This window comes from Carassius gibelio, chromosome A24 (genome assembly GCF_023724105.1).
Source record: "Carassius gibelio isolate Cgi1373 ecotype wild population from Czech Republic chromosome A24, carGib1.2-hapl.c, whole genome shotgun sequence".
NCBI classification, from domain to species: Eukaryota; Metazoa; Chordata; class Actinopteri; order Cypriniformes; family Cyprinidae; genus Carassius; species Carassius gibelio.
Genome location: NC_068394.1, coordinates 19256548 through 19280644, shown reverse-complemented (window position 1 = coordinate 19280644; position 24097 = coordinate 19256548). Strand labels below are relative to the sequence as shown.

Here is a 24097-nt window from a genome sequence, read left to right as displayed (position 1 = left end):
TGGCTGATGTGTTCTGACGGCTTGAATGCTTGTATTCACTGAACCGTTGTGACAGAACTCCTGGAGAAATGACGATCGGTGCTGTTGTGGCACTCGTTAAATTCAACGCAGACGCTCATTAACTAAAGCTTTCATGCACCTTTTTCAGTTTAGTGGCAGGCTTTCTATAAAATAAACTTTAGAGAACTTGTAAAATGACTTGATAAACTGCTCTTGAAAAGTGCTAATATGTGCAGCTGAAACATAACCTATGACTTAACAATATGACAACAATGCACCATGAATTATGGTTATTAGCTTTGGATATAAGAGCATCTGCTAAAATGCATAAATGTAGTTTTAAAAATAGTTTTGTTATTTATTTTTGTACTGTATGTATGTGTCTGTTTGTTCCTGTTTTATTGTGCTTCAGACTCTTGTGAATATGTTAAGGATTTTTTGCTTGAGGATGTGGATTATAATGTTGAAACTATTGTTCAGTTTCTTGCGCAGATCGATTGTTGCACTTTGCAAGACCTCTATATATTTTAAGGAGTAACTGTACTAATTTTGTATTTCTTGTAAATGCTTTTTCAACTCTCAAAGTAACTGTAGCCATGGACTTTTCAGGCAGTTTTATTTCTCAGTATTATGCATGAAGAGTTTATATAAAACATTTGGACAAGAAAGAATCATCCTGTAAGACACAACAAAATAGCTACAACTTCCAGCTGTGAGATTTACCTATTTACAAATAAAAAATAACACCCGTACTGTTGCAAAGCATTTGTTCAAACTATGGAAAACAATGACATGTCATTAATTATTGATGATTATGTTGATATGTTGTCAGGTCCTGATGTTCCGTATGTGTCGGTTTACAGCACCCATGACAGACAGAGTGAGTATCCAGCCTTCCCCCTCTCTGTATCGTTTGTGTGTGTGTGTGTGTGTGTGTGTGTGTGTGTGTGTGTGTGTGTGTGTGTGCTCTTGTTTTTGTGACACATCAGGACACAACTCTGTATAATGACATGGGTATGACACAGGTATTACAAGGAGAGGGTGAATTATGAGGACATAACTCATGCCCCCATTTTTCAAAAAGCTTATAAATCATACAGCATGAGTTTTTTTGAGAAAGTAAAAATGCACAAAGTTTAGGTTTAGGGTTAGGGTTAGGGTTAGGTGTAGGGTTGGTGGAGGGCCATAGAATATACAGTTTGTACAGTATAAAAACTATTACACCTATGGGATGTCCCCACTTTTCACAAAAACAAACGTGTGTGTGTGTGTGTGTGTGTGTGTGCTTGAGTTCTGGATGATCTGATGGGTCTTGCTCCTCTCATTTGACTGCTAAACACAGACTAGAATACAAACACATGGACACACAGGCCAATGTTTTAGGAATTTCACATTGCCACATTTTTTATTTTCAACTGTGTTTCAACTTCATCCTCTCTCTGTACTGCAATGTACAATTATGGGTTTCTTTTTTTTTTATCTGACTGAAAACAAGGTATTTAGCCCTATTTTGGCTTCTAGCAGGTCAAGAAGCAATTTTCTTTTTATATAAGTGGACCATGTATCCTATATTTAGTAAATGCTACACCATGGCAAGTTGTAATTTTGGATAAATGGTTATCGGAGAGTGAATTCATTCAAATTGTAAATGTATTATAGCCTAGAAAGCATGCAAAGAGTGCATCTCTTATAATCTCTGAACAACCACTCGTAGTTCATTTTACAAAGTTATGTTAATAATCAATGAAGTTCTACACTGCACAATTAATCTCAAATTGATATCGCTTCTACACTTTGTTATAACAAGAGGATTTGTTAATGTGCATAACTCAGTACTGGTTTAGAGCGGTGAGTGGATTTTATCTCTGATTGGCAATCACAATCATGAAATCAACAGATAGCTCTGTTTGGCCACATTGTTAAACACTGCAAAAATATGTTGTAAATAGACATCTATAACAAAGTGGAGATACTAAAATGAAATGTCCCACCCTGCAAGTTGAGGATTGGTGGGATTGATTACGTTTTTATGACACTAGGAAACAGGCCTGGTTTCAAACCACATTGCACTTTTTAGGAGTAAAAGTGCAGCAATGGTGTTACATTTGCATATTAACAATATTAAGCATATTAAGAATCCAGACAGACATGCAAACGGCATTAAAAACTTGATTTTCACCACAGTGGGGGCTTTAAATGTAACATTTTGCTTGGAATTAAACGCTCAAAAGAAGAGTGACAAGTTTAGGAAGATGCATTGCCAAACTCTGCGTGACACTGACACAGAAACTTGCACACTGTTCTCATTGCATTATATACCCACAGCATGTCAACTGACGATCAGATCTCTTCCCAGGCCTACCATAAACTGTTTGTGATTAAATAGTTCTACACACACCTGCTTGCACACTGAGAGCACTTACAGATGATTGGATTATTGCCAGACGTGCCATGACTTCCATAAAAATTGGAACTCTCTGTGTTAGAGGCTGGTAATTGTGTTATTATGTATATAATATCCTGTAAACCCATCGATATCAGAACGAGAGTGTGATTCGGTGCGACAGTACATCACAAAAGTCCTCTTACAGAGCTCACATCTGTGTGTTTGTGTGTGTGTGTGTGTGTGTGTGTAGAATGTTTAGAAACGCTGTTTTTGTACATAATCTAAAGTTCTTACTCTGCCATTTCATTTTTTTTTTATCCATCCCCTTCTCTGCCAGGTCCATTCAGTAAATGCTAAATGTGACACCAAGGTCAAATTGAGATGACTTGCACAGCGCTCACATGGATCCTTCTCCGTATTGACACAAAAATCGTTGCTGTTTTTCAAATGTGCGGCTATGTCAATAGCATTGGTGCAATGGGAGCAAGTGTGCTTTGTGGGGCTTGAGTCTGAGCAGGCACTGATAAGCCTGTCTTAAAACGAAACCCTCAGCTGCAATGTGCTCTTAATTGTTACGTGCACTTCCAAGACTATCGCTGCTGCTCAGGATGGAAGGTCTCCATGTTTACAGCAGCAGTCATGATATCTGCTCTATTTAGTCACTTCCTATCAGAAAAGCCAGCTGCTCACCGGTCTCTCACATCCTCGGAACATCTAGAACTGTTAATCCTGCAACTGGCTCTCGTTTATGTCCCAAAGCAATTAGCTACTCTTTTCTGCAGGTCTGAAGAGGTTTTGCTTGTAAATGCTTAGTTTGAGATAAACAATGAATTGTGCCTTGACGTGGTTTATTTCTCCCAAAAATGACATTTCTGTCATTATTTGGTCAATAATGCAATAATTATTCACCCTCGTTCCATACCAGTATTAGCCTCTATAAGGTTTTTCTATAAGGATATGTTTAGCAGAATGTATGTTCTTATTCAAACATACTGTTCACTAACCTGGGATATCTCAGGAAACAACAACAACAACTTAAGTTATTATTTTTTTTAACCATTTTTATTAACATTCTGTTAGAACACCAGCTGTAAATTCTTTCTTGTTATTTTTTACAGCCATTTTAAAATGTTGGGCACAATGTCATGCCAAAATAGAGACAAATTAGGCATAATAAAAGTTTAACACATGCATAGACAACTATACAACTAACACGGAAACAATGGAATGAAATGCATGTCAAAATAAGATTATTTGAACAAATCTAGTTGTGACATTACTATTGTATTGTGAGTATTTTATATATTAGATAAATTGTCCCCATTGAAAGTGTTTCACTGTAAAACAGATTATTGCAATGCACAAGTCTAAATTCATTTGTGATATTCAACATTATATCACAGGTGATGCATACATAGCTGTTGGTGAAAAGTGTGAAAGAGATTTTGGGAGCTATAGTGGAGGGCAAGATTTTGGAGTGTATGCAGCACTAAGCTAAATAACTTTCAGTTTGTAGTTTGGAACTTTTCATTTGTGGGGTAAACTGATCCGTTCAGGAACTTTTTTTAATGACATGAATGGTTTCTTTCTTTTTGCAGAGGTCCGTGACATCGAGTTGAATCTGAACATGAGGAGAATGGTGAACTCGATGCAGATGCCGAAAGTGGAGTACAGAGAAATAAACATAGAGGATTACAGTATGTCAACTAAATCGTGTTCAAATGCTGGTGTTTAAGAAAGGTTGTAATATAATACAGATGCAGATTAATCTCTGACTGTCATACACAGGCCTCAGCATGCAGATCCTGAAACCTGCAGGCTTCATAGACACCTCACACTACCCACTTTTGCTCCTTGTGTGAGTAAATATCAATATCTGCAACATTTTCTTAATTTCCTTACAGGCCCTTTGCCTTTCCACACAACACCACTCATGGCCACAAACAAACTTAATGTTCCCTTTCAGTCGGTCACTCTCTACGTCACGTTGGTGACCGCCGAATTTAGATCCATATTTGTCGGTCACTGACGTGACGTCTCCATTCCCTCCTTCAGGGAACGAGGGTTACCATACATAACCAAGACGTTTTATGCGGAAAAATGAACTCCCCCATGAACCTCCATCTGGGTTTAATCCCTCATTTATTTTATTTTTTATAAATTCATAATTATTTTTTATAAAGTCATAATCTACCATTTTCTTGCATGTTATTATTTCTCTGAGTCTTACTTATAATGTTAGTCAAGGTTTCTTGGGCCAAAGCCTATTTTAGTTGTTAATTTACCCTATATTCCACTCTTTCTCACAGTTTTCTTGCAATTATTCTCTCATGATTAGCTAAAAATATTAACTATGATTGATCAGTTAAGATCACTCTATATATATATATATATATATATATATATATATATATATATATATATATATATATATATATATATATATAATTTTGCTAATATTATAAATTTGCAAATATTAATAAATAAATACGTGAAAATAATATAAAAAAAATACAATTAAATTGTATTGAAATGTTAATGTTTATATTATTATTTGTTTTGTATCTTAAAAAAAAAAAAAAAAAAAACTAAACAAATGATCCCAATAGGTCAATAAAATAAAAACCCATGATGGTCAACAACTAGTGTGAAATTAATTACTTCATGCCAAGCTGCTGAATACCAATGTCATTTAACATGCTCAATGTTGAGACAATGTATACTCATATGTATAATTAAGTTTGAATAAATGGTCCGGGGAAGAAGCTTTGAATCATGAACTTTAGAGTTTGCCTGTAGAACATTATTATAATTGTATAATGTTGTGATGTTACAATATTATATAATAGAAGTAAATCCTGTTTTCCATGATACTAGTCCTTTAAAGCATTTGTTGCAGGTCATCCTATATATTCCCAAACAGCAGTTCCTCTCCTGCTCTCTGTTCTTGTGCTGTGCTTCAGGTCTCATCAAGAGTAAGAGTGTAACTCTCAAATGGACTTTAGTCAGTGCTATTAATCTTGTCTTTTCAGCTGTACACTTTCAGCCACTGTAATTACACCACAAATGAGTTCACTTGCAGCCCGCCTTCATTTAAGCCACCGCACACATCATACAAACCGCAGCAGACATTCACCTGTGCTCTCTTTCGAGCCGCAGAGCAGTGAGTCTATAATGTGTGTTAGGAATATAGTGATTGTCTCGAAACACAGTCAGCTGCTTAACTATCTACCCTTGTAAAAAAGTGCACTTTACTAAATAATACAAATACCTATAAATAGTATACATAAAATATAATGGTAACACTTTACAATAAGGTTCATTAGTTAACATCATTATATAGTATATTTACATTTACATTTATTCATTTAGCAGATGCTTTTATCCAAAGCGACTTACAGATGAGGACAGTGAAAGCAATCAAAAACAACAAAAAGAGCAAGGATATATAAGTGCTATAACAAGTCTCAGTTAGGTTAACACAGTACACGTAGCAAGGGCTTTTAAATAATATAATAAATAAAAAGAAAACAGATATAATAGAAAAAGAATAGAGCAAGCTAGTGTTAGAGGTCTTTATACACACACATACACACACAAAATTGCATAATAAATGAAAAGAAAATAGAATGCAAAAAGATTAGAAAGGTAGTTATATTATTATTATTTTTTTTTAAGAATATAATTACAATAGTGAGTGTTAAAGTTAGAGGGTCAAATAAAGATGGAAGAGATGTGTTTTCTGCCGATTTTTGAAGATGGCTAAGGACTCAGCTGCTCGGATTGAGTTGGAGAGGTCATTCCACCAGGAGGGAACATTTAATTTAAAAGTCCGTGAAAGTGACTTTGTGCTTCTTTGGGATGGCACAATCAAGCGACGTTCAATTGCAGAACGCAAGCTTCTAGAGGACATATAAGTCTGAAGTAACAAATTTAGGTAAATGGGTGCAGAGCCAGTGGTAGTTTTGTAGGCAAACATCAGTGCCTTGAATTTTGTGGGAGCAGCTATTGGAAGCCAGTGCAAATTGATAAACAGAGGTGTAACGTGTATTATTTTTGGCTCATTCAAAATTAATCTTGCTGCCACATTCTGAATTAATTGTAAAGGTTTGATAGAACTGTCTGGATGACCTGCCAAGAGGGCATTGCAATAGTCCAGCCTGGACAGAACAAGAGCTTGAACAAGGAGTTGTGCAACATGTTCCGAAAGAAAGGGCTTGATCTTCTTGATGTTGAATAAAGCAAATCTGCAGGATCGGACAGTTTTAGCAATGTGGTCTGAGAAAGTCAGCTGATCATCAATTATAACTCCAAGGCTTCTAGCTGTTTTTGAAGGAGTTATGGTTGATGTGCCTAACTTGATGGTGAAATTGTGATGAAACGATGGGTTTGCTGGAATCACAAGCAGTTTTTTGTCTTGACAAGGTTGAGTTGAATGTGGTGGTTCATCATCCAGCAAGAAATGTCTGTTAGACAAGCTGAGATGCGAGTAGTTACCGTCGGATCATCAGGATGGAATGAGAGGTAGAGTTGAGTGTCATCAGCATAGCAGTGGTATGAAAAGCCATGTTTCTGAGTGACAGAACCTAATGATGCCATGTAAACAAAGAAGAGAAGTGGTCCAAGAACTGAGCCCTGAGGCACCCCAGTAGTTAGATGTTGTGACTTGGACAGCTCACTTCTCCAAGATACTTTAAAGGACCTATCTGATAGGTAAGACTCAAACCATTGAAGTGTGGTTCCTGAGATGTCTTTTGCCAGAAGGGTGGATAGGATTAGGTTATGTCGAAAGATGACATGTGGAGGGGTAAGTGATGTGTCAAGGACCATGTTGAGGTTAAGAGTGTGGAGGAAGTGATCTGACGTGTGCAGTGGAGTAACAGTCCAGTTGTTTGTGTGATTTGTGAGTAGCAGTAGTTGACACTTGGTTGAGATCAAAAGAGGCAAGCAGAATGTGGAAATCAGCATACAGAGGTTTATCTAGGAGGATGTTGAAATCTCCAAGCATAACTAGGGGAGTACCATCCTCAGGAAAGGTTGAGAGCAACACATCTAATTCATCCAAAAAGTTACCCAGTGGTCCTGGGGGTCGATAGACAACTACAAAATGTATTTTAAGAGGGTAGGTAACAGTAACTGAATGAGATTCAAAGGAGCTGTTGTATACAATTTAAACTTTTACTAATGCATTATTAAAATCAAAAGTTGTGCTTGTAAACATTAGTTAACACAGAGAATTAACATGAATTAACAATGAACAACTTAATTTTAATTAACTAACATTAATACATATTAATAAATACTGTAATAAATGTACTGTTCATTGTTTGTTCATGTTAGTTAATACATTAACTAATGGAACCTTACTGAAAAGTGTTACCAATATATTATACTTTAAAAGAATATATAATATAATTGTTCACACGAAGTGTAAATTTGCTGAAAATTTACTCCCTCTCAGGGGTTTGGGAGAAACTGAGCAATACATCAGTTGCTCACTAATGGACATTCTGCAGTGAATGGGTGCCATTAGAATGAGACTCACCTTTTGACGGTGGCACCCATTTACCGAGGATCCATTGGTGAGCAACTAATGTAATGCTAAATTTCTCCAAATCTGTTCTTATAAAGAAACAAACTCATTTGCATCTTGGGTGAACTATTTAAAGTACACTACAAATACTTACCGGTAATATTATTAAGCAGACTTTTTTTTCACAAGGTTAAATAGCATTGTTGGACATCATATGCATCTGATTCTGATAGTCAGACTTGGAACATGCCTGTGATGTCACAGAATGTGGCAGAAAGCTTATTAAATTTAGACACACATTATGTCCTAGCAGGACTTAAATGTTTGTTTTCTTAGGAATACTTGTTTTACTACTCTACCTTTCTCTCTCTCTCTCTCTCTCTCTCTCTCTCTCTCTCTCTCGCTCTCTCAGAGATGGGACTCCAGGCAGACAGTCGGTCTCAGAGCAGTTCAACATTGACTGGACATCAGTGCTGGTCAGCAGTTTTGGGGTGATTGCATTGCGCTTTGATGGTCGTGGAAGTGGCTTCCAGGGGACTAACTTACTCCATAAGGTGCAGCGAAGGCTGGGAATGTTTGAGGAGAAAGACCAGCTGGATGCCCTCAGGTAGTTGAGCAGCCATCTGCGTCCAGCTCACAGTGAACATCCATCAGTGCCAACACACAGCTGCACAGGCAGACACACATGTGCTGCATCTCTTTAACCGCATGGCAGATCCACAGCCATTTAGAATACCACAGTGTGACTTAAAAACTCAATGATATGACTGACACTGATTGTTCTGCATGTGAGAAGGTCAAAGTGTCAGACCGTTTAACACTTTGTCTTTGTGTCTGGCAGTATTATGATGCAGGAGCCTTATATTGACAAGACCAGAATTGGAGCTTTTGGGCAGGTAAATACTTAACTGCATTTTATTGTTAATACTTGTGCAGACAAAATAGCTCTTCATAAACACACACAGATGCATCTTTTGCGTATTTGAACCCTTACCAACAATGACTGTATGTTTTTCAGATTCACACCGAGGATAAATGAGAGACTCACATACACAATATGTGTTAATATGTGCCTATAATTACTAATAAACAGCCAACCTAGTAATATGCATGCTAATAAGTAACTAGTTAATAGTGAGAATTGGACCTCAAAATAAAGTGTTATAGTATACATGTATTTTGTTTCAGTTAACTATCATAATGCTGTTTCAGCTTTAATAAACTCTACCAATAGTTACAATGTAAATTGGATTTATGTGACCCTGGACCACAAAACCTTAAGTCTTAAGTGTCTTTTTTTTTTTTTTTAAATAGAGATTTACACACCATCTGATAGCTGAATAAATAAGCTTTCCATTGAAAGTTGTCCAAATGAATTCTTAGCAATATATTATATTATAATATAATATAGTATAGTATATTAACTGGTTTTTTTTTTTTGTTTTTTTTTTTACAAAATATCTTCATGGAACATGGTCTTTTTAATATTCTAATGATTTTTTGGCATACAAAAAACTATAATTTTGACCCATACAATGATATATATATATATATATATATATATATATATATAATTATTATTATTATTATTTTTTTTATTTTTTTTTTGGCAAAAATGATTTTTCTATGGCATCACTGTGAAAACACTCCCATCCAACAGCATTCAAGATAATGAGAGTCAATAGATTCTGTCTGTATGTTGGCACGTCAGTTAAAGTCTTCCTCTCTCACTAACTTCAGTCCTGAAGAGGAGCAGAACAAATTGGTTTCATGCAGCAAGAAGAGCTTAATTGAGACCATCTATATTTCTGGCTACATGTTCGTTTTTTGCCCGTGCCTATTTCTTAGATTGTCGTTTTTCAAAGGATTAATGAATGCATGTTCAAAGGCTGAATTCCTGCCTCACTTTAATGAGCACAGACCGTATCAGAAACTTCAGTAACTAGTAATGAGGGTTGTGCTATCTCAGAGGTCCAGAGTATTTTGTGTTTCAGGTGTATGGAGGTTACGTCACCAGTCTTCTGCTCAGCTCTGAGGACTCCATGCTCAAGTGTGCTGCAGTGCTCTCGCCCATCACAGATTTTGCGCTATATGGTAGGGTTTGTATAATCTATTATATTATTATTCTATTATTAAGGGGTTCATTAATTCATAAAGGAATTCATTAAAGGATTAAGGGAATTAAGGAAGGGTGTGGGGGTTATTGTCTTTTATTTTTATTTTATTTTTTCCTGAAGTTTATTGAATTGGAACGGTGAAGGAAGGTCTAATCATTATTTGCAAATATTATTTTAAAATATGTAAAATATATTTTATTTGTATGACCAATATGTTGAAAATGCAGAATGTTTCATGTCTCATCATATTCAATGAATGATGCAATTAATGATGTAAATGAAAATATTTTCAATTGGTGAACTTTGAGGGGGAAAGTTGAATAGTTTGCATCACTGGATATCACTGTCGGTCGTTTAACATTTTTATCATAAAACAGTTGTCGCTCACACTTTATTTCAGGGTCCAATTCTCACTATTGACTAACCATTAACTATGACTTTTGCCTCAATTAACTCCTTATTTGCTGCTTATTAATAGTTTATAAGAAAGTTGTTAAGTTTAGGGTATTGGGTAGGATTATGGATGTCATGCATTATATGTACTTTATAAGCACTAATAAACAGCCAATATGTTAATAATAGACATGCTAATAAGCAACTAGTTATTAGTGTGAATTAGACCCTATACTAAAGTGTTAACCAGTTGTCAAATATGAATATTTCATTACTTCTATTTTAAATTGCTCTCGTTCAATGTTAAAACTGAAGGTTATTTGAAAAAAAAAAAGTACAATAGTTTACATCACAGGATATTATTGTTGGTCGTTTAATATTCCTTAGGTAAAACTGTTGCATCTTGCTCACTGTTAAAAACTGAAGCATTTTGCTGTAAATCTGTTAACAGTAAAGTCCACCTCCTTTTTAATTTTTTTTGATTGGCCATCTCAATTGTTTTATCATTGAAATGTGCTGTAACACTGCTGAGGTGGACCGGCCTAAAAAGCATCACACTTCTCACTATTAACTATAAATTTTGCTTCAATTAACTCCTTATTTGTTGTTTATTAATAGTTAGTAAGGTAGTTGTTAAGTTTAGGTATGGGGCATGATTACGGGACCTAAAATATGGTTAATGCACAGCTACAGTAGTAATATGCATGCTAATAAGCAACTAGTTAATAGTCCCTTAAAATAAAGTGTTTGACTTTAAAACTGTTTGTTATCCTAACAACAAACAGAGCAGAATCAGTATTAAATATTATTAGGGCAGACTACAGCTCTGCAGAGAGAAGAAACATAGATCTGTTTATGTGGTCCATCTGATCCTAAGATGTAGATATGAATATCTCAGTAAGCACACGACATCTGTTGAAAGGATTTTAGCTTATTATTGTGTGCAAATGACTATAAAAAGAGCAGATTCACAATCAACACATCTGCTGAATGTCCTTTTAGCATCCAACAGGGAAAATGTTACAAATATCGAAATATCATAATTTTTTACTGAGTTCCCACACCCATCTTTGTCTGATTGCTTCTCTGTTGTTGTATAACCTCATCGAGGTGACAGATGTGCTATTTTTATCTTGACGCAATATCTTGATAATATTGCAAGATGCTGAAAAATTAGTGAGATCAGATGTGATGCAAGATGTCACCAATAACTGAACCAATAATAAAAAAAAAAATGGCAGGAATGCATCCTGTGTGAACGCCTCAGATGAGGAGGAGTGTCCGATTCATCATCCATAGCTTCCTGTCTGTGCGTGGCAGCGCATCCCATCAGTATTCTGAGAGCGGGCAGGTTGACTGAAGAACTCTGAAGGAACAGAGGGATGAAAAATGAAGCATGCGCGTGTTCATCATAAACAATACTTCACCTCTCACAGTGGCAAAAGCACAGAAATCTGCTCATAAGTCAGTGTGTATTGTGAAATGGCTGTGCAGTGATTTTTATCAAAGGAAATACTCGGAAATTAACTCCTTGCCTGTGACAAATGTCGTTATTGACTGCTACCGTACTTATTTCCTGCTTTCAGCTTCAGCTTTCTCAGAGAGATACCTAGGCCCTCCGAAGCCCGATCGGAGGCCATACGAGGTACACTAGCTTTTTATAATCTGTATTTTGTATTCACCGTTACTGACAACACTTACAGTATACTATTTAATGTTTCCGCAGACCGCCAACCTTGCATACAGAGCGTCCCAGTTCATTGATAAGAAGTTTTTAATCATTCATCCTACAGCAGATGGTACATTTCCTTTCTGTTTCTTACAGTGTCTTTGTAAAAGACATAATACTGTCAACTAACACGCATCTCCTTTACCTTTTAGAAAAAGTTCATTTTCAGCACACAGCCAAATTCATCTCCAGGTTAATCAGCGAGAGAGCAAATTATACTCTGCAGGTAAGAGATATTAAATGGATCATGAGCTGGCTTTTTATTATTTAATTCTGTTGTCCGAGGTCCATTATAACGTTCTTACATTCAAAAACATCTAAATCAATAATTAATGGGCTATTTTCTACCCTGTTTGTGAGGCGGGCTCAAGAATCGCTTGGTTTTTATGGGTGCGCCACATTGAAGGCTTGGAAGTAAACACACTGCTATGACTCGATAACAGTTTTACATAGTAAGCTTACTACAAACTAACTTCATAGTTGGAGCCTTCTGTGACTTTGGTTGGACACGTACACATAATCAAGACAGCGATCTCTAACAAAGCAATAGTAACACTCAGTACAAATATGTTTTACTCTCATAAGTGTGCTGCACCATTCCTGTCAGATCCAATACAGACGCACAGCATTGCTTTTTAATCTCAGTCTTTCTGCAAATCCAGCGTCGACCTTTGTCTTGTTTACAAAGGAATCCATGGTGAAATTAAGTGAACAAACACTCAATGTTTTACTTGCGTGAGCTGAAACGCCATTAAAAAATAAAGTTCAATCATGCATTCCTAATATTTGAATCCAAAGGAAGGTTATGCAGTGACTTTATTCTTCCAAGACTAGGCACTGCACAATATCTTGCGATCTTCAGTGCCATGTTTATTGCTTGGTTGTTTCCCTGCTATGTCATGTGTGAATCAGTGGGCGGGACTACAGACTTAGCCATTGATATTCTTCTGTTCAGGCGGTGTCATAGATTCCAGGATCTGGCGTTCACTTAAAAAAAGATAAATACTTTGATGATCATTTAAGCTATGATTAATTTTTATCTGTGTACAATCGGTTGAACCAGCTCCTTTTCCGTAAGCAGTTTGTTCTCAGTATGCACTATTTTACAGTCAGAAAACGACAGACATAGGTCTAATTTTCAATGCTATCTCACGACCAATTCGTACTTATTTTACGAGGTGGCTTATTCGTACGAATTTGTACGACCTCACTCGTACGATTTTATACGACCCCAGTGACGGTTAGGTTTAGGGGTGTGGTTAGGTGTAGGTCATTCGTACAAATTCATACGAACTGTGCAAATCGTAAAATACATACGATTTGGCAACAATCATATGAATTTGTACGAGTGTGGTACAAAAATGTATGAATTGCCGTTAGATCGGGTTGATAATTTCACTTACCTGGCCTATCACTTAAAACAAACATCAATTCCTTAAAAGTCTGTGTTAAAAGTGAGCTGCCTGTTGTGCTATTTAATTAAGCCGACTGCTGTAGCCTATATCCAGCTTAGGTGTGTTTCTCCCTTTATTTTTAATTTGTATATATACTGTACAGTTTGAATGAGAGCTTGGCAAATCTGTTGGCAATCAAATATTCAATATGACTACCCATCATAAGTACTTGGTACATTATCAGCACAGCGGGAAACGTTCAAACTAATATTGCGTAATTTACGTCTGTATGATGATTAGTTGATATACCAGAAGGGAGACTAGCCTCCCCTACAAGGTTTCCTCAGCACTGAAAGTGAACACTCAGTGTTGATTGTCAATTTGATTTATTTTTTAGCTCAGCTCTCCCTCCTCCTCCTCTAAAATTAGCGGTTGTAGTTACATCATCAGATTCGGCACATTTGCTTAAGTAACGTTATGGTATTACGGCTGTTAAATCACAAACAAAAAATACACATTCTGAGACATGAACTGAAATGAATTGTGAATTTTATTAACATTAAATCGTCCTCCTCCCATTTACATCTCAAAATCTGGGGGAACCTGTGCCTCCCCTGCTTCCCCCGACGAACCGCCACTGGTTTCAAGTTTGCTTCAAGATTGTGGTTGAGCACTTTTGCCATGAATAACATTGCATGGTAACATCGACTTCTCTAATTGGTGGGATTCTCTTCAGGATTAGGGGTATTGTAGTTCTTCACTGGAAATTAGTTTATTTCTCTAAACTGATTTGTTCAGAGTTCACATGATTTCCTCAGTAAAGGCAGTAAAGGTTTATACATTGTTGTTAATCAGTTTCTCTATGGGGTAAATTAATTGGGGTTTAACTGTACAACCTGTACACCCTGCATCTCAGCCTCTGCGATCATTCAGCAGTGTGAGCGGCTGTTGCCAGCAGTGGGTTTAGACACACTCAGTACATGCAGCTCATTTAAACAGATTATATGGGCCACTCTCACGAGCCACACGCTGAATAATCCCATTATGTTCCCACGCTAAGAGATTTTCTCTTTGCTTTCTGGTCCCTAATGGGTTTGCCATTAATTGCTGGCTGTTGAGTGACTGTGGAATTAATTAGGGCAGATATTCATCAGGATGTGTGTGATTGACATTGTGTCTAGCTGCTCTTCTCAATTTATTATCTATTAGGAAGGGTCAGGACTGCCACACACACAGTAAGGCTTCTAGACGTTTACACACTTGGTTTGATTCTTTGATCAAACCCATGGCTCGGTACATTTGTACCACAGTTTAACAATGTTTCTTCAAAGTTATATATTAAGTTTATTCAAATCAAGAAGTTCAGAAATGGTTAATTCTCTCTATTGTCAAATTGCTGTACAGAAAAGAAACTGCAAATGGATATAATTAATTAAATAATCAAATTAATGACAATTCATGATCTTGCCGATTATATTTACTTGCTAAAAATTAAAAAAAATTGGACATGCATCACAAAAAAAAAAAAAAAAAAAAAAACTCACCTTTTTGGAATAAAATAAAACTAATTTCCCATTTATCATTTTATGTATCCTAATAATATTTGTACACTTTTTGTGTAATTTCAAAATTTTAGCGGTGACTTGACATAGCATGAAAATTGTGATTATATTCTCATTTATAAAAGCATCTGAAGTATATTATTGATTTAGGATTGTGGGTTCGAGTCTCGGGCCAACAATACCATGACTTAGGTGCCCTTGAGCAAAGCACTGAACCCCCAACTGCTCCCTGGTCGCCGCAGCATAAATGGCTGCCCACTGCTCCAGGTGTGTTTACAGTGTGTGTGCACTTTGGATGGGTTAAATGCAGAGCACGAAATCTGAGTATGGCCAGAGACAATTTATAAGAGACATGCCACTTCCTCAATCCTCAATACAACTATATAAGGAAAACCCGTAACGGCAAAGCCATTGTATGCACATGTCCCGGCCCTCCTGCTGGAAAGCCAATCATCTGCTTTTAACAGTCAAGCTGGGAAACATTTAAGCCTATCGTCTGGTTCCACTGGCCTATGCGCACAGTTGAGGAACCCTTGTGCATGCATAGTAAAAGTATAACCTGTGGGGAAAAAGGTTTATTTTGGGGTAAAGTCATCAAAAATTTTCAGCGATTTTTATCAGATTTTACTGCTTTTATATTCATGCAGTTTTTATGTCCCGGTGACCAGTGAAAGTGCAGTTCTGACCCTCTGCCCATTCATTTAGATAGGAGCCTGGTCTTGTTAGTCTGAAATAGCTGCCCGGAGGCATTGCCAAGATGGCGGCCGAGTGGCACGACTTGCCTAAAAGGACTTTAGTATGGCTCACCATACTTGTCTGTATGTCATGTCATGTCACTTTCATATATATATATATATATATATATATATATATATATATATATATATATATACACACCAATGACTAACCTGTAGGTCCTCATTTAGCTCACAAAACAGCGACCACACTGCATGGCTTTTATTCAAGTGAGGTGGCAATAGGTCTCCAGGATATATATTCCCATAATGTCAACATCAGATTCACCAATTCCTTTACATTGTGGGGTGGTGATGTAGCATAAACCTGCTTTCTGATTTGGTTCATGTCCTGACTCCTTGATGCTTCTGGCAGTGTGACATGGCGCATTATCCTGTTGACAACACAGTTGCAAAGAATGGGTGCACTTGGTCAACAACAATGCTCAGATACCTGACAGATGTCAGGAATTGTGCTACTGGGATAATGGGACCTAAAGTTTTGCAAGGAAACATCACCCACAGCATAACACCACCACTACCAGCCTGTGTCTGACCAGCAGTGCATCCAGGTGCAATAGCCTCTGTTGGTAATCAGTGTATCCGCACTCAGCTGTCAATAGCCACTTTCACACAGTAATACCAGTAAATTGCCGTAAAATTACCGGAACGGCTTACCGGTAAATTCAAAAATGCACTGTTCACACAGTCAATGACATTACATCTTTTTTCGGGAAAAGCACCATTCACACATCCATTCCAAAATACCAGTAAATTCAGTGACGTCAATAACCTCTAAACAGCTGCACTTGTATTTTTAAACATGGAAGGTAATACGTGTTCAGTATTTCTGTTGATGGTTTCATTTTTGTTTTTTAAACTTAAGTATTCATGCAACTACTTTTGTAGAGACATCGTAATAGGTTTAAATAATTATATTCACCATTAATTAAACACCTGATGCTGTAGGGAGTTGACCAATTTAGTGAAAATCGGCTTGAAAGGATTAATAGCACAATGAAGTTGCGATTGTAAATTGCAGTCTGTAAGACGCGCGACATTGCAAAAAAGGTGCGTTCACAAATGTAGCTTATTGATCCAAATTCATATCAAATAGTCAATCAGCACAGATAAACAGTTCTGCAATTAAATTGAATTCAAAAGATGTCGCAAAGCACCTGAAAAAGTAAATACCATGAATGTGACGGAGAGAAATAGTAAAAATATATTTGAATGATTTACTAATAAACTAGTGTTTTCTGAGTCTGTGTCCCAAGGATGAAGTTGCCTGACTCATCATCTCCTCAATAGATGCGCCTTCTATACGGATTATGATTGTATTGAGATTTTTTGTTGTTAGTTTTTATTATTTCGTTAAGTAGTAATTGAAATCTTTCTAAAGATATATTTATCATGTCTGTGAGGCATATATTCGCTGAGTTTCGGTTTATTTTTGTAAGCTCTCCTGTTCAAGACGAGACGGCAGAAAGCATGTTTGTTTTCTTTATTTTATATCATGATCGCGCTGGCACCTATATGTCCCAAAAAAGCTTGCTTTATCTTGCACTCTCTGCACAAAATATTCGATATAGCGCACATGTATATGAGTTTAACGTTAAAACATTGTTACATGCTTGAACTGTTTTATATCTTTTATTTTAGACAATGTGTGATGATTTCAGAAGGCTAAACTGATTAAACATAGGCTATGTTAACTCTCTCTCTGTGCTGGCCACTTTAAAAACAAAACGTATAGGCCTGTTTAACGATCAAAACTGCTCCAAACATACAAAACTGAACTATTTTAATAGCTGAAACAGTAGCATAAGCTGTTTTGGGAGAATTGGGAAAAAAGACGGGATGAACATCCTCAAGTGAGTTGCGGGGCAAACCGAAAGTTGATGCCGAATGTCCAGCACTCTTCTCCACTGCTCCGACTTCTCGTTTGTACCCTGTGTTTTTCCCTATGTAAAAACTAAAATAAGTTATAAAACTTAAAGTTATTATTATTATTATTATTAGTATTATTATTATTAGTATTATTATTATTATTGTGTTCGGCATGTTGGTCCGCATGTGATTTCATGACGTGCCGCGGGTTGAGATCCACTGGTTTAGAGCTACAGGATTTGTGGAGTAGCAGGACCCCCAAATAGATTGACAAAAGTCATGATAAGAACAAGAAATATGTCCACTACTACTTCGTTTGTGATGGTCGTTTATTTTTTAGATATTAAGACGCAATGTTTTCAGTTTATTGATGACCTGGCTTTGTCCTGTGAATTGCTCTCGGAGAGCCGTTATTTTATCATACGTTACTGCATCTTCTGCATCTACTGTTCACACATGATCTCTTTACGGCAATTTACTGGTAATTTTCCGGAAAAGTCTGTATGTGTGAAAGGGCTTTATGTGATGCACCAGGAATTTTGATACTTCAGACTAGGCCTCCATGGTCCAATCTTGATGATCTCAGGTCCATTTAATGCATTGGAATATAGTGTTGTGTTTAAAGGTCATTTTCATGCGTATACACACACAAATATATACCCATGCACATATATTATTTGAGTAAGTTTTACAAGAAAATAATATATTGTTTTAATTTAAAAAGATTCAAAGTTATTTTATCAAAACAATACACATTTTTGTTTTTGTTTTAATAAACCACTGAGAACCCTGATGCTATTCTCTTCTCGCAAATGCTAAATACAACTAAAAAGGGTAACAAAATTATAGATACTGACGATTTCACCAGTGTTTGATGTCAAACTGACTTGCATTCACCCCAGAAGATGACGGGTGAAAGCGGAATCAGTCTGACATGTGATGTTCTGGAGTGCTGTGATAATTGAGCTCAATACCTTGTCTTGTGCCTTTCGTTAGATCTACCCAGACGAAGGACACTTCATTCACAATGAAAGAACGCGGCAGCACCTCAGTCAATCGCTGGTCAACTTCTTTGAGGAGTGTTTCCGGCTCACGGACCAAGTGTTCGAGGAGGCGCTAGAAGAGGAGAGCGAAGAGGAGGGTTAGTTCACCCATTCCGTGATGTCCAAGCACAAAGCCAGCTCCTTTTGCCACCTAATATGCAACCCATAGATTTGAAACCTCCAGTTTTCAGTTCCCTCCCGGTGTCGCATGCTGACTCAGAGACCGCCCTGCCTCGTGCTCCTCTCTCAGCTCCCCTTCAGGTGCTCCTCACTATCCATCAACCCTTGACAGACCGCGGCCGTGCAGCGTGGCACAGCAACCTGCTGGCGCCACATCATCTCGCTCTCCCCAGCAGGCCAGTTATGAGCTTCTGAAGGTGTTAGGAGTCTCCGGTCTGTCCATCACATCAACGAACAAGACGCTGCAATATTAACTGACCGCCAAGCGCGAAGGCCTTTGAATCCCTAAGAGCTGTGAGACTCGCAGCTAGACTGAGGGGTCATTTTGTGTTTGATTCAAATAGGTATTTGGTGTTTCGGGCAAAGGGGGTGGTTGTTGGGAGAACGTATCATTTGTGGTTCAAAAGGTCTTCTTATGTCCAATTGTGCTCGTGTCTGGTGTTGCCATGTAAAAGTCGCACATGAAAACCATTCACTTGGATATCGATAAAACTTGTTTTCAGTGTTCAAGCGTGTCCGAGTCTTGGAAACCGTGTAGCCTCAAGTGTGTATTTAGATGGTGTTTATTCATTGCAGAAACTTCATCAAGCAGAAGGGGAGCTAAAACGATTTTTCTCATTATTCTCAGACCATAACAGTTGTACAAGACTGTTGATCCCACTTCTCAGCGCGCGTATCCTTGAAGTGATGGTCTGTCAGTGCTGAAGAAAGCACTCTATGTTGATTTAATCACTGTGCCTTATTACGGGGGCGAACAATCGTTTTCAAGAAACCTCCTTGTGAATATCACCAGTCATTCAAGGCTTATGTTGGATCGACTAAAATCCGGTATCTAAAACGCTTTTGTTACATTGTCGGTGACATCACAGAACGCATTATTTTCTGTAATAGCATTACGAAGACATTGTCATTTTCATTTGCGCTTTTGTGAGCCAGTGTTGTTTTACCATCAGCAGAACCAAACTCGCTCACATCCTGCTAATAGCGGTTTCCATCCACTTTAAGGATCGGGTAATGGAGCATGAAATTAAAATGTATGATTTCAACATTACCTCAGTATTAAACTAAAGCCCCTCTGAGGCTTTACAGACACTTTGTAGAACATTTGTTAATCTGTGCCCAAAACAAATCTGTACATAAAAAGTACATTACAGAAAGTAGGGTAGGAAAGACTTCTGTGTTAAAGGGATAGTTCTCTCCAAAACAAAAATACTGACATTTACTCCATTCTTGTGTCTTTCCGAACCTGTATGACTGACATTCTCCTGTAGAAGAAGAAGAAAGAGGTGTTTAGCAGAATGCTAAAGCTGTTCTTTCAATACAGTGAGTGTCGATGGAGTCAATAAATTGAAACAAGCCTTCAGTGTTTAATGGAAGAAAGTACAGTTGGTGATACAGGTTTGCAATGAGCTTGAGTAAATGATGACAGAATACCGGCCCTTTAATGTTCATGACATGCAATACTGTGCAAATGTTTCCTGTTACAGAAGTGGCATTTTCATTATTTAAGTCACATATGGCATTGATATACGTTGTGCACAGTACTGTATACAAACAGTCATTGGTTGCAACGTTTGCCAATACAAAGTTCTTGAGGATGAACAATTGTATTTTGTTTGAATGAAATGTTCGATTTTGATGCATTCATAGTGCATGTCGAAAAAGCATTTGCAACTCAAAAACTATTTTTAAAAAATGGTCAAATATCTACACAGTATTTTTAATAGCTTGAATGTTCCTATCTGCATTTCATTTCTGGTAGTTTTGTGAGTGAGTTCTAAGTCTCGTCTGCTTGATGTATAAATGTTACTCAAATATAATTTAAGTCTCTGAATATGTGTCTTTCTTGTACATAAAGCATTTGAAGGTATTTAGTTCTCCTATGCCGAGCAGAGCTGTGGAAGTCACAGAAGTCACTGGGATCTGAAATGAGCAGTTAAACATCACATGGGACCAAGAGAATGATGGGATTGCTGTTTATTGACTCAGCAAGAACAGGCAAATTGTGGCACCTCTCAGAATACAACCTATTTTATCATCACCTTTGTTATTTGTTTTCCTCACTTGGAGAAAAGAGGATGAATATGTAAGTAACCAAAATAAACTGAAAGCCTTCGATGTTGATGTCCTGCTTTCTTGTGAATTAAGTAAATGAGTGCATTTACATGCATGACCTTCAGGTGATGACCTCTAAGGTTATGTAAACATTTTAAAAGATGTTTTTATTTTATCTGGGAAAGATCATGAATGGTTTAAATAAAACCCAATGGGAACATTACATTTTTGCCTGTGCTCGGGTCAGCTTTACATACGACTTTTATCACTATATCTATCAGCTTCTTTAATAATACATTTTTAAATTAAAGGGATAGTTCATCTAAAAAATGTAATTATGTCATATTTTTTTCACCCACTTGTCATTCCAAACCTTCATGGCTTACTATTCTTTTTGCGCAACATAAAAGAAGATATTTGAAAAATGTTGGTAAGCAAACATTTTTGGTTACCATTGACTTCAATGGAAGATAAAACAAAACAAAACAGTGATAACTCGAAATTTGTGTTGGAGAGAAGAAACAATGTCATACAAGTTTAGAATAATGTTAAGGTGACTAAACGATGCCAGAATTATTACTTTTGTAGGAACTATACTTTTAGAGGGAAAAGCTGTTTTATTATTGGTTTTATTCATTTATATCAAAACCCTTAAAGCAATAAGCCATACATTGCAACAACAGCAATGTGATAGCAATGATTAATACATTGTTATATTGTCCACTAGTAATATTTTATTATGTAGCTGTAAGATGTCTCAGTAATTTTGCAACTATCAGTATAAAATAAAAACATTTTGTCATAAAACATTTGTGAGACTGGGGAAAAATAAAAAGTAAGGCTAATTTATGGACTTGAAATGGTCCACAATGAAATGAAATGGATTGAAAATATTTCCCATTACATTACTGCCACCTAGTGTTCAGTTTGACAAAGTGGGGCCAAAATGTTTGGGGTTTCTTGACAGACATCACCATCTAGTGGACATCTGCAGCAGCTATATCAGGTAACTGGACATTTCAGAGAAGAGTCTTGTATCACAGCTTCTACTTCATCCGCAAGCTTGTTAAAGTCTAATGGGCTCAGTAGGCGGTAATAGGTCAGATTACAATAAATAATTTTAATTTGTCAATTTTATAATTGGAATATACAGTACATTCAAAAATGACATTCACCTTAAAATGTAAACAAAAATACTTCCAATACTGTACACTTCTGGCTAACTCTCTATCTGCAGAACATCATACTTTTTATAGGATCTCGGAAAGGACTTTCTGAATAGATGTACAAAAAATATTTGGTAAACGTAGAGCTTTTATCTGATTAGTTCTCTCACTTTCACATGCGCTCATGTCACAATGTAAAAAAACCGCATCAGTAGCCCCTAGAGCTACAGAGAAAGGACGTTTACTGTTCACGTGATTCAATTCAATTCAATTCAAGTTTATTTGTATGGCGCTTTTTAAAATACAAAGCATTACAAAGCAACTTTACAGAAAATTACGTTTCTACAATATTTAGTAGTAGCTTATAAGTGGTGACTGTCAGTTTGTGCGCGTATGACAGGATTTTTCAGAAAAAATAATACAAGACGTAGTAAGCCAGACGATGGACATTATTACAGTTTTTTTTTCAGTTGCTAACAAGCCCAAGCAGTTGTCACATTTTCAAAACTCTAAACACAATTAGCACAGCATCTGTCTATTGTGGCCATACCATTCACACATTTCATGTCGTTTTCACACAATATGGAGTCATTGAACACATTTCCACAATGCTTACATTTTCTGAACAGACAAGCTATACCTGCCAACAAAATTATCGATCGTTTTTGTAGTATTTACAAATGTTAACACACAACATCCCACAATAGCAAAAACAATGTTCCAAACCTTAGATACAGTATAAAAACCTCTGCTTCTGCAATGATATCGGTTCAAAAACAATATATCTTAGCTGATTTATGTTGTGTAAATTAGGCCAACCACAACTGATTCCAATCTGGCTTAGACTCAATGGCAGGGGCTATTTTTTCACTTACACAATAAAATGAGGACTTTGAAGAGTGATGTTTTTGGAAACAGAAAAAAAACAAACACTGTAATGTATGGACGAGGAAGAGTAAGAGCAAAGGGCCCAGGGCGAAGAGCAGTCCCAGTGAGAGGAGCAGGAGCAGGTGAGAGGAGCACGAGCAGTGAGAGGTGCAGGAGCAGTGAGAGATGCAGTGAGAGGAGCAGGAGCAGTGAGAGGAGCAATGAGAGGAGCAGTGAGAGGAGCAGGAGCAGTGAGAGAAGAACGAGGAGTTAGAGGAGCAGTGAGAGGAGCAGGAGCAGTGAGAGGAGCAGGAGCAGTAAGAGATGCAGGAGCAGTGAGAGATGCAGTGAGAGGAGCAGGAGCAGTGAGAGGAGCAGGAGCAGTGAGAGGAGCAATGAGAGGAGCAGTGAGAGGAGCAGGAGCAGTGAGAGAAGAAGGAGGAGTGAGAGGAGCAGTGAGAGGAGCAGGAGCAGTGAGAGGAGCAGTAGCAGTGAGAGATGCAGGAGCAGTGAGAGATGCAGTGAGAGGAGCAGGAGCAGTGAGAGGAGCAGGAGCAGTGAGAGGAGCAATGAGAGGAGCAGTGAGAGGAGCAGGAGCAGTGAGAGAAGAAGGAGGAGTGAGAGGAGCAATGAGAGGAGCAGTGAGAGGAGCAGGAGCAGTGAGAGGAGCAGTAGCAGTGAGAGATGCAGGAGCAGTGAGAGATGCAGTGAGAGGAGCAGGAGCAGTGTGAGGTGCAGGAGCAGTGAGAGGGGCAGGAGCAGTGAGAGATGCAGTGAGAGATGCAGTGAGAGGAGCAGGAGCAGTGAGAGATACAGTGAGAGGAGCAGGAGCAGTGAGAGATACAGTGAGAGGAGCAGGAGCAGTGAGAGATACAGTGAGAGGAGCAGGAGCAGTGAGAGATGCAGGAGCAGTGAGAGATACAGTGAGAGGAGCAGGAGCAGTGAGAGATGCAGTGAGAGGAGCAGTGAGAGGAGCAGGAGCAGTGAGAGGAGCAGTAGCAGTGAGAGATGCAGGAGCAGTGAGAGATACAGTGAGAGGAGCAGGAGC

General features: G+C 37.5%; 1 protein-coding gene and 1 long non-coding RNA gene across 3 annotated transcripts in view; one reads left to right on the top strand and one right to left on the bottom strand.

The window, feature by feature from the left end:
* The window catches only part of LOC127946128 (dipeptidyl aminopeptidase-like protein 6), a 279989-nt gene extending 258910 nt beyond the window's left edge, over nt 1–21079 (top strand). For both annotated transcript variants that reach the window (XM_052542441.1, XM_052542440.1), the window contains exons 17-26: nt 833–880; nt 3985–4083; nt 4175–4244; nt 8332–8526; nt 8761–8815; nt 9914–10013; nt 12016–12074; nt 12156–12228; nt 12311–12384; nt 18735–21079. In XM_052542441.1, coding sequence (XP_052398401.1) covers nt 833–880; nt 3985–4083; nt 4175–4244; nt 8332–8526; nt 8761–8815; nt 9914–10013; nt 12016–12074; nt 12156–12228; nt 12311–12384; nt 18735–18884 — 923 coding nt within the window. In that variant the 3' untranslated portion in view covers nt 18885–21079. The remainder of the gene's footprint in view (nt 1–832; nt 881–3984; nt 4084–4174; nt 4245–8331; nt 8527–8760; nt 8816–9913; nt 10014–12015; nt 12075–12155; nt 12229–12310; nt 12385–18734) is intronic.
* Nucleotides 1–24097, bottom strand: part of LOC127946135 (uncharacterized) — a 229990-nt gene that overhangs the window by 186906 nt on the left and 18987 nt on the right. The window lies entirely within an intron of this gene.